This window comes from Cyprinodon variegatus, unplaced genomic scaffold (genome assembly GCF_000732505.1).
Source record: "Cyprinodon variegatus isolate N-32 unplaced genomic scaffold, C_variegatus-1.0 Scaffold127, whole genome shotgun sequence".
Classification (NCBI taxonomy): domain Eukaryota; kingdom Metazoa; phylum Chordata; class Actinopteri; order Cyprinodontiformes; family Cyprinodontidae; genus Cyprinodon; species Cyprinodon variegatus.
Window position 1 is genome coordinate 406,547 of NW_015150580.1, and position 14,031 is coordinate 420,577.

General features: G+C 36.1%; 1 protein-coding gene across 1 annotated transcript in view; it reads left to right on the forward strand.

Moving 5' to 3' along the window:
• dock1 (dedicator of cytokinesis 1) overlaps nt 1-14,031 on the forward strand; it is a 255,571-nt gene that overhangs the window by 21,150 nt on the left and 220,390 nt on the right. Inside the window, exons 11-14 of the mRNA XM_015375901.1 lie at nt 4,002-4,074; nt 7,598-7,737; nt 10,108-10,233; nt 10,423-10,547. Coding sequence (XP_015231387.1) covers nt 4,002-4,074; nt 7,598-7,737; nt 10,108-10,233; nt 10,423-10,547 — 464 coding nt within the window. The remainder of the gene's footprint in view (nt 1-4,001; nt 4,075-7,597; nt 7,738-10,107; nt 10,234-10,422; nt 10,548-14,031) is intronic.

Consider the following 14,031-nt stretch of genomic DNA (forward strand, 5'->3'; position numbering starts at 1 on the left):
ACAACCTCAGGATTCAAAGCCCTATGCCCTAACCACTAGGCCGCCACTCCCCCAATTGGATAAGAAAAATGGTAGTCTAATTAGGGCTTACGGACGCAGGAAACAACGACAGATGTTGAGGTTCATTACACTGCTAAGCAAAATTATCACTGGAAATCGTGTGGCACGGTAGGGAAGCTAATTTTTTTATGAATGCAGGAAATTTCATGATTACGGTGGCTGACTGTATGGAGATGACGCTGTCTGCTCATGCGTTCTTTGTTATCTGAGAACAGTGCCAGAACTGAACTGCGCCGAGCCCTACTGATGAACTGCTTCCAGTTTAGCGTGGTTCAGTTGTATCTGGCACGGTCCAGTTCAGTTATGTGTGCCATTTACACTAAACAGTTATCTTGGTTATCGTGCTCTGACCGATCTCGCCCGGTTTCAAAAGGGTAGTGTAAATGGGGCTATAGTGTCCCATTCTCACGCTGCTGCCTAAATGTTCACCTGAACGAACAATCTAAACACATAGTCAGTTGTTAGGGCTGTAAGTTCGCTTTGAGATCGCAAAGCCCAAGGTTCTGCTTCAGTTTGCTTTGATGTTTTGATGATTCATAATGTTCGAATGTTCCTCCAGGAGAGGAGTGGTCACACAGGTTTATCAGCCAATCAGAGATGGGCTGTGGAACCATAAGCTATGGCCAATATGGAAGATGGGTGGTGTTTTTTTTTTTTTTTTTTATGTGCTAATTTTAACATTCTTTCATATGTAGAGAGACGAATAATGATATGGAACAAACAGGTTTTAGCAGGTTTTCTGTGGGTGTAGTGTGCAGACCATGTCTTTTTAAGCTAATTGTAAAATATTTATGTGATCATTTCCAATCCTTGTTTAAATACATAAATATTTTGAGCTAAAATTCAGAGGCTCTGCCGAATTAAAGAGAAATGAGTTATGTTCTGTTGGCAAACGTCCAGTATTATAGTAAACTAATAAGTTTGGCGTTCTGCCCACAGTTGTCAGACTGAGAAAATTATGTCTTTCTTTTAGTGTTTTTTTTTTCTTCTGTTCCACTTAAGGGGAAGGTAAATGACAGGTTGATTTATCAGTGGCCTATCTTTAGACATCATTGTTTCAACTGTGCACAGCATGAGGAAATTTATTTTCTTTTTTTTTAATAGATTTGCCTAGCTTCGCCATTAGTTATAAAAGCTTTACTGTATGTGCTTATCCTCTAACCTCCTGGGTAACGGAGTAGATGCAAGGTCATATTAGCATCACTTCTCTTTCACATCACGCTGTATAGATGTCTAGAATGTGCCCCCTGTTCTGTGTGAAATACTGAGGGCTTTTTCAGACTCTTGGATAAAAGCAATGCTTTTCTTAATGTGTCCCTTGTTGCTGGATCAGAGGAGACATCTCTGCAGCTATGCAACAGTCCCATTTTTTTTTTTTTGTATGACTTTGTACAAAGTGCAGCTTAGTTTTTGTTTTATTTCTTTGTCTTGATGTCTCTGCATAAAGTCCCTCAGATAACGTTTTACATGACAAACTGGTCCAATGGGTCAAAAGAACTTCATTTAAAAAAAATATGGCATTAAGTCCAATGCAATCCAGTCTGATCATTTAATGCTAATTGATAATCTGCAAGACTTTAAGCTGATTGCATCGATTTAACGGTTTTGAAAAAGACCAATTATCCGTTAAGGGTTAGAAGGTTGAAGACCTCCAAGACAACTAGACTCTTAATAGCAGACATGGATTTGTCAATGTCTTGTCCAACAAAGAGCGGAATGAAAAATACCTTATAGAGAATAAAAACCATTATAGTCTATGCATTGTTAGTAGGGACAACAACTTTGTCATTGGTTGTGTCCATGCAACGTCACTAGAGAACAAAGAGGCACAATGTTTGGTGTACTTTCTTTACAAAACATGGCCCCAATAGACAACACAAGCAACATATGTTTAATAGCAGAGATAGCATAGTACAAATACGTAGTTGGAGTTTAAAAATAGAACTGAATTAATTTATTGACAAATCTATTCTAGATGTTTGAAGTTGCCTTTGGTAAATATAACAGCTGAACACTCTTGAGGCATTCTTTCAATAAAATAAATCAATTATTCTTCAGAAAGATGGTCCTAAATCTGTTGCAGAAGTGCCCATAAATCTCGTAGGTTACTTTGCTTTGAATAATTTGTCCAGTTCATCCCAGACCAGATGAATAGCGCTCACATCTAAAGACGTTAGTGGCCACTTAATGTTTATCAAGATACCAGACCAGCTAGGCAGATGCCAGAGGGCATTGCATGGTGCCGCAGAATGCTTGGTAGCCATTTTGGTTCAGGATTCCTCTCAGTTTGAATTTAACAACCTTGGATCGGCAAAACATTTCCAGACCATCAAACTGCTTCCTCCATGTTTGTGAGTTGATTTTGCGCACTCATAAACCAACCCTTTGCCTTCTTGGTGTACAAAGATTCTGTATGATGAACCAAAGAGTGTGCTTTTTAATTGATAAAAACAATAATTGTATTTCATGGCGTATTCCATAGCATCTTTGCAATTACTTTCTGGCTTTGACTCATCCAATTGAAAACCTGCAGCTCCCAGTCTTCTTTTAACAGTTGAAACTGAGTCTTATTTACTATGAATACTGTTAAGCTATGCTTAAGGCTGCTGCTGTTCTGTGAGCTTTCTATCACATAAGCTATTAACTTTTAGAAACGTGCACTCTGATTCAGATGTGGTTTTAGGTCAAAAAGACCACTTCCTGTCTGTTTGTCCCCTAGCTTCAGAGTGCCTTTTGGTGGTCTGTATAAATACATAGATAGATTGATACATAGGTAGATAAATGATAAATAGATAAACAAAACAAAAAATACTTACTGACACCTTGACTCCATTTTCAATTTTTCCACAAAGACCTACGTTTTGATGTTTTTGCCTTTCTCTTACCATATTTTTAGCAACACAAACTTTTTTTTTTCTGCACTATAATGGCTTATACCTGATGCTCATAGGGTATGCTACCACAATGTGTTCCATTACTGCTTTTATGCAGACGGAGGGGGTTGTGAACAGTGAACAAAAGTTGCAAGGCCTGTATGTTTATATTGCCATAGAAAAGCTTGTCTGCATAATTCTGTAATGGACAATTGTTTTACTTTTCAATGAACTTTCCTTTGTCGTTTGACCTCCTGAGGTTTAACACTTACCTTTGCAACATTTGAAGCTATGCATGGGATTTAAACAACATGAATTGTAATAAGTAACAGGAATAGTTCGGGTTGTTTGAAGCCTTTGTCCTGTAGATACACTGGAACATGTTTAATGGCGATAAAAAAAACTTAAACTTAAAGAACTAAACAAAATTATTGGCAGCAATGCTTCTATCATTGCAAAAAAATCAACTTAAAACAGACATGGTCCCAGAAGTAATTTCCATGAAAAACACTAATTAAATGGAGAACCAATACCTAATGGTCCTAATAGTGGTGGTAATCGTGTTATTGCTCTATTCTTGAAAGGAACACATCTATAGGGACAGTAAGGTAGGAGTACTTCAAACTGGACAAGAAAGCAAACATACAGCACATAGTTTATTGCAGCAATATTTTCATTAATGGATTTGTCCATGAAGCACACAGCTAAACAGAAAGACTGTGTCCCTGTAGAAAACTCATAATGTCAGAATTACTTCCATTCATGACTTTGTTTGGGAGAGACAAACGGCTAAAAACAGGGTGCTCGCTTTAATGGGAAAGTGTACAGAGAGTACATATAGATAATGAGAGTATGAACTCTGTCGGTTCTTTTTGCTTTTCACGGCACAGTCCTTGTAATCAGTGTTTAGCAAAGAAGAGAGGAAAATGGCTATAGCTGCTATTTCCTCCAAAGTCCAACCATCTCTGTCTCTTACATTGCCATACTATCCCATGCAAGCCTTGAATGTTTTACTAAGCTTTTTAGAATCATTTTGTTGATTTTTTTTTTTCTTTTTTTGTTTTGCAGTAATGGATGTTACCGACATCATAACGGGGAAATTGGACGATGAGGACAAGCAGCACTTCATTCCATTCCAGCCGTAAGAACATTTTGCTGCAAACGTTCTTTAATTTAATCAAATTGTTCTTTTTCTTTATGTAAAATATCAGACTTTTACTGTTTGAATAGATGTTTTCTCTGAGGTTTACAATCTTTGACACCACATTAGTAGGCGTTGCAAGACCTCCAAGACTCTCTTATGTATCAATTAAGCTAATGTCATTAATTGCCACCGTTTTGTTGGATTTAGCCCAGAGGAACCTTTTTTCTTAATGCAGGAGTTATTTATGTCCAAATGTGAAAATGAGCCCTGAATAAAACTCCTGCTGCCCAAACTCATTATTGCCTATGTTCAATAAATAAAGGAGACATTTAGAGTGATGTAATCTGGGCTCCACTCATCCATTCAGAAAAAATAATGGATGTTTTGACATGAACTCGGTGATCTTAAGCCATTATTTGGAAAAAAGACTGGGCAAAATCCTCCACAGGTTAACATTAAATGTTAGACATACTAAATGTATGAACTATGTTTGAACATTTATTAATAGTTATGTTACCGTTTTGCTGAAATTAATTTCTAAGCCTTTTTTTTTTTTTTTAACGAAACCAAACAACCAAAGTCCATTTACATTTTTTTTCAGAAAATCTATTTGATACAGGCAATTAAAAGCAAAAATCTCAGTGTGGACAGGGATGGATGGATGGTTGGATGGATAATTTGTACCCACAGGAAATGTCTTGGACATTATACATTAAACAAAGCTTCCTTTACAATTGAATGCACTATAAAGAAAACCATCTGAACACCTGAATAAACAAATATTACTTGATGAAGCTGATCCAATAAAAAAAAAAATAATAATAATAATAATAAATGGAACAAAAAAGGAGTCCCTCACAGTTAGATTTGGATATTGGTCAATTATACACCACAATCCTTGCATTGATTGTAAATGTGTAGTAAAAGTTCAGAACTAGCAAAAAAATAAATTGATTTGAACTTCATGGGAGTCAAATTGGCAATTACTAGTAAAACTGGTAATAGTTGGGAGGCAGGCTTTTAGCTAGCAATGTGTAAGGGCTTACATTGTATGCTCTTTACTAAACATTTTAGAAATTATTTGGCCTGTTATTTTGGATCTTCGCCATTGTTACACCCTAATTTCCTCTAGGAAACTTGGCTCATATGTTAAAAATTTCACAAGCAGCACATGTTGGAATTGGAAATTTGTTTTATTTTTGCTGCTTGATATTAAACATCAACCAATGAGGGAAACTAACTTAAAATGTTGAAACCTGCTTGCAAAATTTGTTCAGTTTTATTATTTTGGTGCTTGCAGTTTGTGCCACATACAGGAGAAACGCTAACATCTCCTTCCAGCCGCCACGAACAGTAGCGAAAAACCCCCTAGAGGCGACCAAGCCTGAGGCAGCCTGAGGATTCCCAGTGACAGCGCACCACACAGCAAACTAATAAATGCACAGAAAAATACTCAAATAAAAATATTTTAAAGCTACTTTTTAACCTCTGATCACAGCAAATATAGCAAAGCCACTTGGGAGAGGAGCAGCAGAAGCGTTAGATGTATCTGGACATACTTTACTGGACGCGCTTCAGGAGCATCAAAGATGCTCTTGAAGAGCGTCTTACCTTAGTGTGTACAAGCATCAAAATGAAGCAACAAACACTTTTTTGATGCTCAAACAGCGGTGTGAACAAATCTGATTGTTTGAATTAACCTATGAAACATAATTTTGTAGTCAAAAATGATCACGTGTTCCTTATGAAATTCTCTCCTCTAGTCAAGCAGGCATATTTGCCATAATCAGGACAAAAGTAATGTTGTAACAAAGACAAAATGTTAGCTGCATTCCACCTAAAAATGCAGGAAATAGCTATAAATAGAATATTTCCGAGTCTACATTACAAAATGAACACCGTGCAAAGCCTAAAGATGTGAGACACCAAGGTCCAAATGAAATATCCCTGCTAAAAGCCTATTGGGAGGTTTATAAGTCATGAGCCCCATTTTTCTCAAATACCAGCCATGGTCATTGAAATGACCTTTGTCATTTTAATTGAAAAGAAATCTGGCTAAGTCTTAATCTGCATATTTTGCAGATTGAAAGAGATAGTTGCAAGAAAAAATATATTTCTAAACTACAAGTGGCTGAAGATAAAAACAGAAACAAAACTGTGGGACCAAGCAATAGGTTGTCTTCCAAGTGTTCTAAAAGTAAAAGTGCTTATTGTAGAGTCTAGATATTAGACTGCTAGAAACACTAAAGTTAATCTATTTCAGTAATTCATTTTAAATTGTAAAACTCCCCATAATGTATTGCACGCATAATGATATATTATGTAACCATTATGTTAATTATGGCTCACAGCTAAAGAAAACCCAACATTTAGTTGTAATTTAGAAAATCGCATTAAATCAATTAGGGTTAATTTTAATAGATAGATGTTTTCTAGTGGGCATGTGGTTCACAGGTAAAATTTCCAGCCCAATACAGGGAAAGTAACAAAAGGTACCATATCTACGCTTAATAATGTGAAAAGTGAAAGGAAAATGTGCTCCAACAGGAATGAACTCAGCCTTCAGAGGGTTGTAAAGCAAAGTCTGTTCAATAATCACCAACCTGCGCTACACCTCCGAGATAATTAGTAGAGTATTGTAAGGAGAAAGAGGAGGCATAAAGCCGTACAAAGTGAAGGGGCTGCGTTTCTGTTCCAGTGCGTTTTTAGCAGAGCAGTGCCATGATGGCCGCCATGTTGAGCAGCATTGATGCATTTATTTATGCAAATAAAGCATAGACATACTTAAGTGGGGTTACATCTCTGTCTTGATGCATTAGATCAGGGGTGTCAAAGTGGTTTGAACCAGTTTGACCAACAGAAAATAACGCTTGAAATATGTTTGTTTGGAAGAGCAAGGCGACACTTACTCATTTAATTTAGGATTGAAATTCTTTGTAATTTTAAAGACTCCGTTAAAGTCGGTTTGTTGTGCTTTTCATCCTAACATCAACGCTTCTTCTTTTCTTCCATTCTGTTTTCTGGTCCCATAATGGTTTTATGAACTGCAGACATTTTCTCTTTATGGTGTTGTGACTGCTGCCACACTGCAGATTTCTCAATTACATGTAATCATTTCTATTTGGCGCATCATGTGTTTTGGGGAATTAACAACTTCTTTCATATTTAGGAGTTTAAGCCACTTTGGCTTAGTTTTTTTTCTTTTTTTTTTTTCTTTATCATAAGGATTCAGTTATTTGAGATGTAATGTAGATTTTAAGAAAGCATGTTCTCTTAATTGTATTTTTTCTCTTCTTACTCATTCTGCCGACTGTTTACTGCTAACAAGTGACTTTATCTCTATCGTAGTATCCACATCACTCTGCGATGTCTCTTTTTCTCCCTCTCATTCATCTCGCTTCCTTTCTTTGACCCACCAATTTGTTGGCCTCTTCCAAACCCGTTCCTGCTGTATCTCTCTACTTTCTGCCATCTTTCTGCTCCCCTCCCGTGGTGTTTGCCTGTCGTGTACATATTGCAGGCTGGCGTTGGACGATGCCATTCGCCACAAGCAGCTGAACATCTCCCGTTTTTCACCCAGGGTGGCAGGAGAGAACGACTTCCTGCAGACTGTCATCAACAAAGTTATCACCGCTAAAGAAGTCAATCACAAAGGCCAAGGTAATGTGGAAAGTCGACACCAACGCTGCCCACAGCTACATGCCATTGTGTGTATAGGATATACAATATGGCCTCTGATTATAAGGGCATTTGCTACAACAAGAAATTTGTATGTAGAAACAAATTTTCCCTTCAGGGAAAAATAGAAATCGATTTCAGTCGAAATCGAGTTTCTTTTCACTCTCAATCTAAATCGTCACCAAAACATGCACAGCACAGTAAAAATATAATCACAACAGTAATTTTATCCAGTGTACCTTTAAAAGACGTATACTGTATGTTTAAATATGACTACAAATTAAAGACAAGAAAAATCATACACTTTCTCTGCGATGCTCAGCTGGTACACTTAGTAAAAGGGCCTTTTTTTTCTTTTTTTTTTTTTTTTTTAACTTAGTCTTATTTTAAACCACAAACTAATCATTACCAGGATTTTTTTTTTTTTTGATCAAGGGGCATTCTAAATGTATCATTTAAACGAGCACAACACCCTTAGATTTTGTCATTACTTCTATCCCATACAAACTCCTCAGAAGCGCTGGCAGCAATCACGTCCCTGGCTTTGTCATCCAGTTCAAAGTTTGATTTGGATACATTTTTTTTATTTTGTACCAATTATTAAGAAATGTTGATTAGGCCATTAAGCTGAATTTAAATGAGTTTTTCCAGGCCAAGGACCCCCAAACTGATGGCAAAATGGATTGTGTTATATCAAACTGGTCCTATAGTCACTCTATTAAAAATGGAGTAATGTAACAGAAGTAATTTCTCCCTGGGATTATTAAAGTATTTCTGATTCTGATTCCCAGTTGATGGGACAGGTGTTGTGAATGAAACGGTTCCCCAGCTTGAAAGAGCTCCTGTGTGTCACTGAATGTGTTTATTGATGATTGAAAGACATCTTCTGCTTCCATTTATCTGTTTACTACAGTGTGTTGAATTCATGTTAATATGTATTGAATGACATTTCAATTAGTGGAAAGAATTGCATGGGGAATTATAAAAAAAAAAGTCTAATCAATCACGGACCCCCTGTTGAAGACCTCTGTTTGAACACATTTACCTCATTTATAGGCTTGGGAAAACTTGTAGATGGTTTTCCGTAACATGTAATTGAGATGGCGCACCACCACAGCACAATACAGTCCACCACACTAAGAATGAACAAAAAAAAGGTTAAAATAATGTGAAGCATATGATGTAGCATACTGCGCATACATATTAATTTTAAATCAATTTAAGTGTCATGAAATGTTAATTTGACTTTATTCTAAAAAAAAAAAATTATAAAAAAAAAAAAAGCAACGCCAGCAGTCATGTCAGTTTGTTGAAATATTTCAGGAATTTAAAACCTTTTTAGCAACTGCAACTTTTTCAAAAACGATTTTTTATTTTTTTTTTGTCCCTAGTTCTCTTTAAGGCTCTGGAATTCTAAAGCTCATTCAAATCATGAAGAGATATGCCAGCAATTTCTCCTCAAACCTTGACAATAGTTTGCAGGAGATTCTTGTTTTTTGATGATTGGTGACCTTCAACAAAAAACAAGAATAAAACGGATACATGGAAGCAAATCTGGCATTGACATTTTCTCTTGCAGATCAAAAAAAATGTCCCATGTAGTTTTACATTTTTTGGATTTTTCGCTTAAAAAATGCTGGTGACGTTTTTTACATTGCAGTCAAAATTGTAACAAGTTTACTTCCCTAAATTAAGTTACTTAAAGTATTAGCTTATATGTCCATGAATATATTATATACATTTTCAAACTGTCATGTAATCTTTTCTGCATCTAGTCAACAGAGATTTTAGTAATTTTAGGTCTGTGTTTGGTGAAGCAGCCTTACCTTTCTGAGGGATCCCAGCCGCAGAAAGGTGGGGGGGCTTCCCTGTTAAAGTCTCAGCTGTATTGTCATGCCCAATGAAGTCGTACTCTGATAAATGTCAGCTCTGCTCTAACCCGCACTGGGGGGAGAACAGCAGAGAGCGTTGATAGCAGCTGTTTCAGTCATGCTGGCGTATCAAAGGGCTTCCAGCATGGCCAGTAGGGGACGTGTCACTCATAACAGCAGAGTATCTGCAAAGTGAATAAAAGGGCTTGTTTCTGTGACCATTACATGGCACTCTGAGTAGAACTTGGAGAACACACACTCATATCTTGAGTTATTATATTCATTTTAATTCTCCAGCACAATGTCTTTTGATAGATTGTTTTTTTTTTTTTTTGCCCTGGGGCCTTATCACTATGACAATTGTCAGTGGAAATCAGAGGAAGGAATCTGTTTTTAGTGATTTCCTGGGGCGCCCCTCCATTGTGCTGTCCTCATTACCTTATCTCAGCTCCCTCTTTGCTCATTTTGGTTGTGTCATCAGGTCTGTGGGTGACTCTGAAGCTACTTCCTGGAGACATCCATCAGATAAGGAAGGACTTTCCTCACCTGGTGGATCGATCGACAGCTGTGGCACGGAAGATGGGTTTTCCTGAGATAATTATGCCAGGTGGAGTGTTTTAAAGACATTTTCTTTTTATTATTTAGATTTTTCTACTTTTTACTTTAAGAATATATATTATATAAAGGGTATAATAAAAATACATTTTAGAGCTTAATTTTAACACAAATAAAAAAAAACTTTTGCACCATTTTACCCATTAGTAACAGATTTTCCCTTCTGCTTTGTGTCCTAAAGGAGACGTCCGAAACGACATCTATGTAACTCTTGTTCAAGGGGACTTTGACAAGGGGAGCAAGACGACACCCAAAAACGTTGAGGTGACCATGTCTGTTTATGATGAGGACGGCAAGAAGCTGGAGGTATTTATGAGGAGTTTCCTTTATGTTGAACTCAGACAGGTGTTGTAACTCTTTCAGACATCCTGTGACTTAACCTACCTTTACAAATCTAACTTAGCACACTATGAATTATGAATCCTGCTATAAGGCAATGTGATTCACAGCCAACACCTCAGTTTCCTACTGACTATAGAGATAAGCAATGCAACAAGATGGAGTTTATTTATTTATTCACACTTTCTTATTGGTTAAAATAAAGTTCTGGTATTTAATCTTTGAATATGCACCCCCCCCCCCCCAAAAAAAAAAAAAAAAAAAAAAAAAAAAAAAAATAAATAAATAAATAAATGTCATGTACTAATAATTGCATTTTCTTGTTATCCAGTAAAAATTCTGCCTAACCTGGGGAAAAAAAATGTCAACTTTCTTAAAACTAAAATACTTGCCCCTACGACGGAGTGTTAGGGCAGGCTAGAGATAATCTTTTCTTCTATTTCGTGAATAAATCAAAACATTGCGAGAATAAAGTTGTAATATTACGAGAATAAAGTTGTAATATTACAAGGATGAAGTCACAATTTTACGACCTTATTCTCGTAATTTTGTGACTATTCTCATTGCAACTTTATGCTCATAATTTTACAACTTTATCCTCACAATTTTATGAATTTATTCTCGTAATTTTACGACTTAATTCCGGTAATTTTATGACTTCATTCTCGAAATACAGGGGAAAAAATCTCTAGCCTGGCCCTAATACTCTGTCGTACATTAAAAAAAAAAAAAAAAAAAGTACCACTCAGTCACCAATAGGTGGTGCTATTTGGAGATTGCACATGTTAAACTAAATCATAAGTAACGCACTGAAAAATATTTATGTATGCATAAAAAAAAAAACAACAAGACAAAAACTTTTTATGTCAGTTTCCTTTATGGCAGGATGTAAAATAAAATTCTATTTCTTTTTACCGTTTTAAATTATGTGCCAACACAGCAGTATCCAATGTCGTTATTAAGGTCTTGTTTCATCTGGAGTCGCGGTGACCTCTTTTCTTTTATGTGTAATTACTGACATTCCCTGTTGACTCCACTTCTTGCTCTACATGATCCACAAATTAATGGAGGATATTTTGAGAGCAGCTGGATATGAAAAGCCGCGGGAGGAAGTGAGACAGAGGTGGCCATATCTGGATCTTTGCTCACGTTTAGCTTTGAATTAATTCGAGATCTTTAGTTAGAGATATACAAACCATACAAAGAACATTCACACAGTGGAAAAAATCAAAATCTAGATAAGGTAATTTCTTAAAATAAGTGCATTTGTTCTGGAATTGAGGTGATAAGAGACATTTTGCCAATGGAACAACACAATTTAGATTTAAAATAAGACAACAGAGCTGCATTGTCTTATTTCAAGTGCATATTATCTAATTATCTTATAAAAATGAGTAAAAATACTCATTCCATTGGCAAATTATCTCATTTACCTATTCAAATAAAGGGAAAATGCACTTATTTAAAGAAATCTTTAATTATTTTTCGATTGTTTTTCTAGTGCAGCACGAACACCGATTTTTTTTTTTATTTTTAAGAATTAATATTGTTAGAAAATAAGTCTCTCTTAATATAGGATTTTTTTTCACCATTACTGCAACACAAATGTATTTACTACTGAACCAAGGAAGCCAATAAGAGGAGGGTAGTTCAAATGATCTTACCTTGTTGTTAAGAATACGTTCTAAATTGTTGAGATTTTTGTAATATCTGGAGCTACAGTTTATTATAATCTTGTTTAAACTTAATTAACATACCCATTACTATGGTGTAAGCACTGGTGTAATTGGAATAGGGAGATTCAAAAGTAATTTGAGATGACAGATTTCTGGTTTTAATGACTCTTCCTACAAACACTGAATCAAGGGAGAGCTTTGTTTCCCATGGCTGCATCTATTATACTCATTAGTCTTAAATTGAGAAGCTTTTCCATTTATTGGTCGCAGTAAGCTGGTAAAAAAAAAAATTATTAAAGAAAGCTAGTGATGCTACTTGAAATGAGTCTTAATATAGTGTAAATTAGTGACAATTGTAGTGTGTTATTTGATCAGTGAGTTGATGTGTAACAAATCCCATTAGTGAAAAAACAGATGTAAGGTTTTTGTTGGGTTCACAGTTGTTTGGTTAGTTCTGTGCTGGTGACATGCTGACTCTTCACCCCACTGGGGGTTTAAGATCTCAAATGTTAAGTGCATTTTATTAGCATACATTAACATATAAATAAGGATCTACCAAAAGCAGTACTTTATTCATACTTTAAACTAGAATGCCACATGCTAAGCATTATAATATGCTCAACTAATGCCATTGTGCATACTATTTCCTTTCCTCTTACTGCACAAGGTACTAAAAAGCTAGCATTTATGTATCCATTTAGCTTCAGTTTCAGTGGAGAATTGGTTAGGAGTCTGATGCACTGTCATGTGACAATAAAAGAAGCTAGTGTCTTTGAGTGATGTGGACAAACCGTGCTTGCACACGCTTACATGCACACACTTCAGTGTCCCCGCCTGAGAAATGGAAGAATAGTTCAACGGTCTGGCATGTGAACTCACCTCGGCATGTCGGATGCTGAAATTAAGGGAACTTAGCCTACATTATGAACATTTTAGCTTGTTATTATCTGACAGCATGGAGGCTTCTATACAACATTATATAGTTTTATAGTTGCATTGTATAATAAGATTTTTTCTTAAATAGATTAATAGATTTATAGAGTAAGTGTTTCTGTAATTTCTTTACCTTTTTTCACAGTATGTTGCCACATTCATGCATACTTTTAAATAAAAATAACAGCTGCTGATAGATTTGTAGATGCTGTTGTTCCAGATCTGTTCCTCCATGTAGGAAGTGTCCATCTGTAGTTGTTGACATTCTGAAAAGGATCTTTTTGGTTTATCAATTAGCCTTTTTATATTGAATAGGTGTGCAAGACTAAGATAACCTAGCTTAGAATAAATTAGAACATACTTTATAGTCAGGAAATTTGTCATGGACCCAAGTTCACAGTGCATAGTCGTAGCTGCCATTAGAAACAATAAATACAAATAAAAACAAAAGTGAGCTAAAACAACAATCAAAAACCAAGTTATTGCACACTTCCCATTTCTCCCCTTACAGATCTATTTAAAAATTTGATTTACAATTTTGAGGGTACAAAGGACTATTTAAAAGGACTATTTCACTCACCCTCTGATGGCGCCGCAGATGGCAGCCACGGTGTGTTGGTGCGCACTTTTTAGTTTCTTTTTACTACTTAACTCTGGTTTTTGCGATGCTACCCGGAGCTCTTTCACCAGAGAAGAGCTCATGAACATCAGGGCAACATCACCAGAGGATTTATTCCCCACTTTTGTTCTCCCTACGCTGGATATTTTGGACATTCTCGTCAAAGGTGTTCTCACCTTTGCTCATGCAGCGAAACGCCGGAGGAGAGGAAAACGCGCTGGGG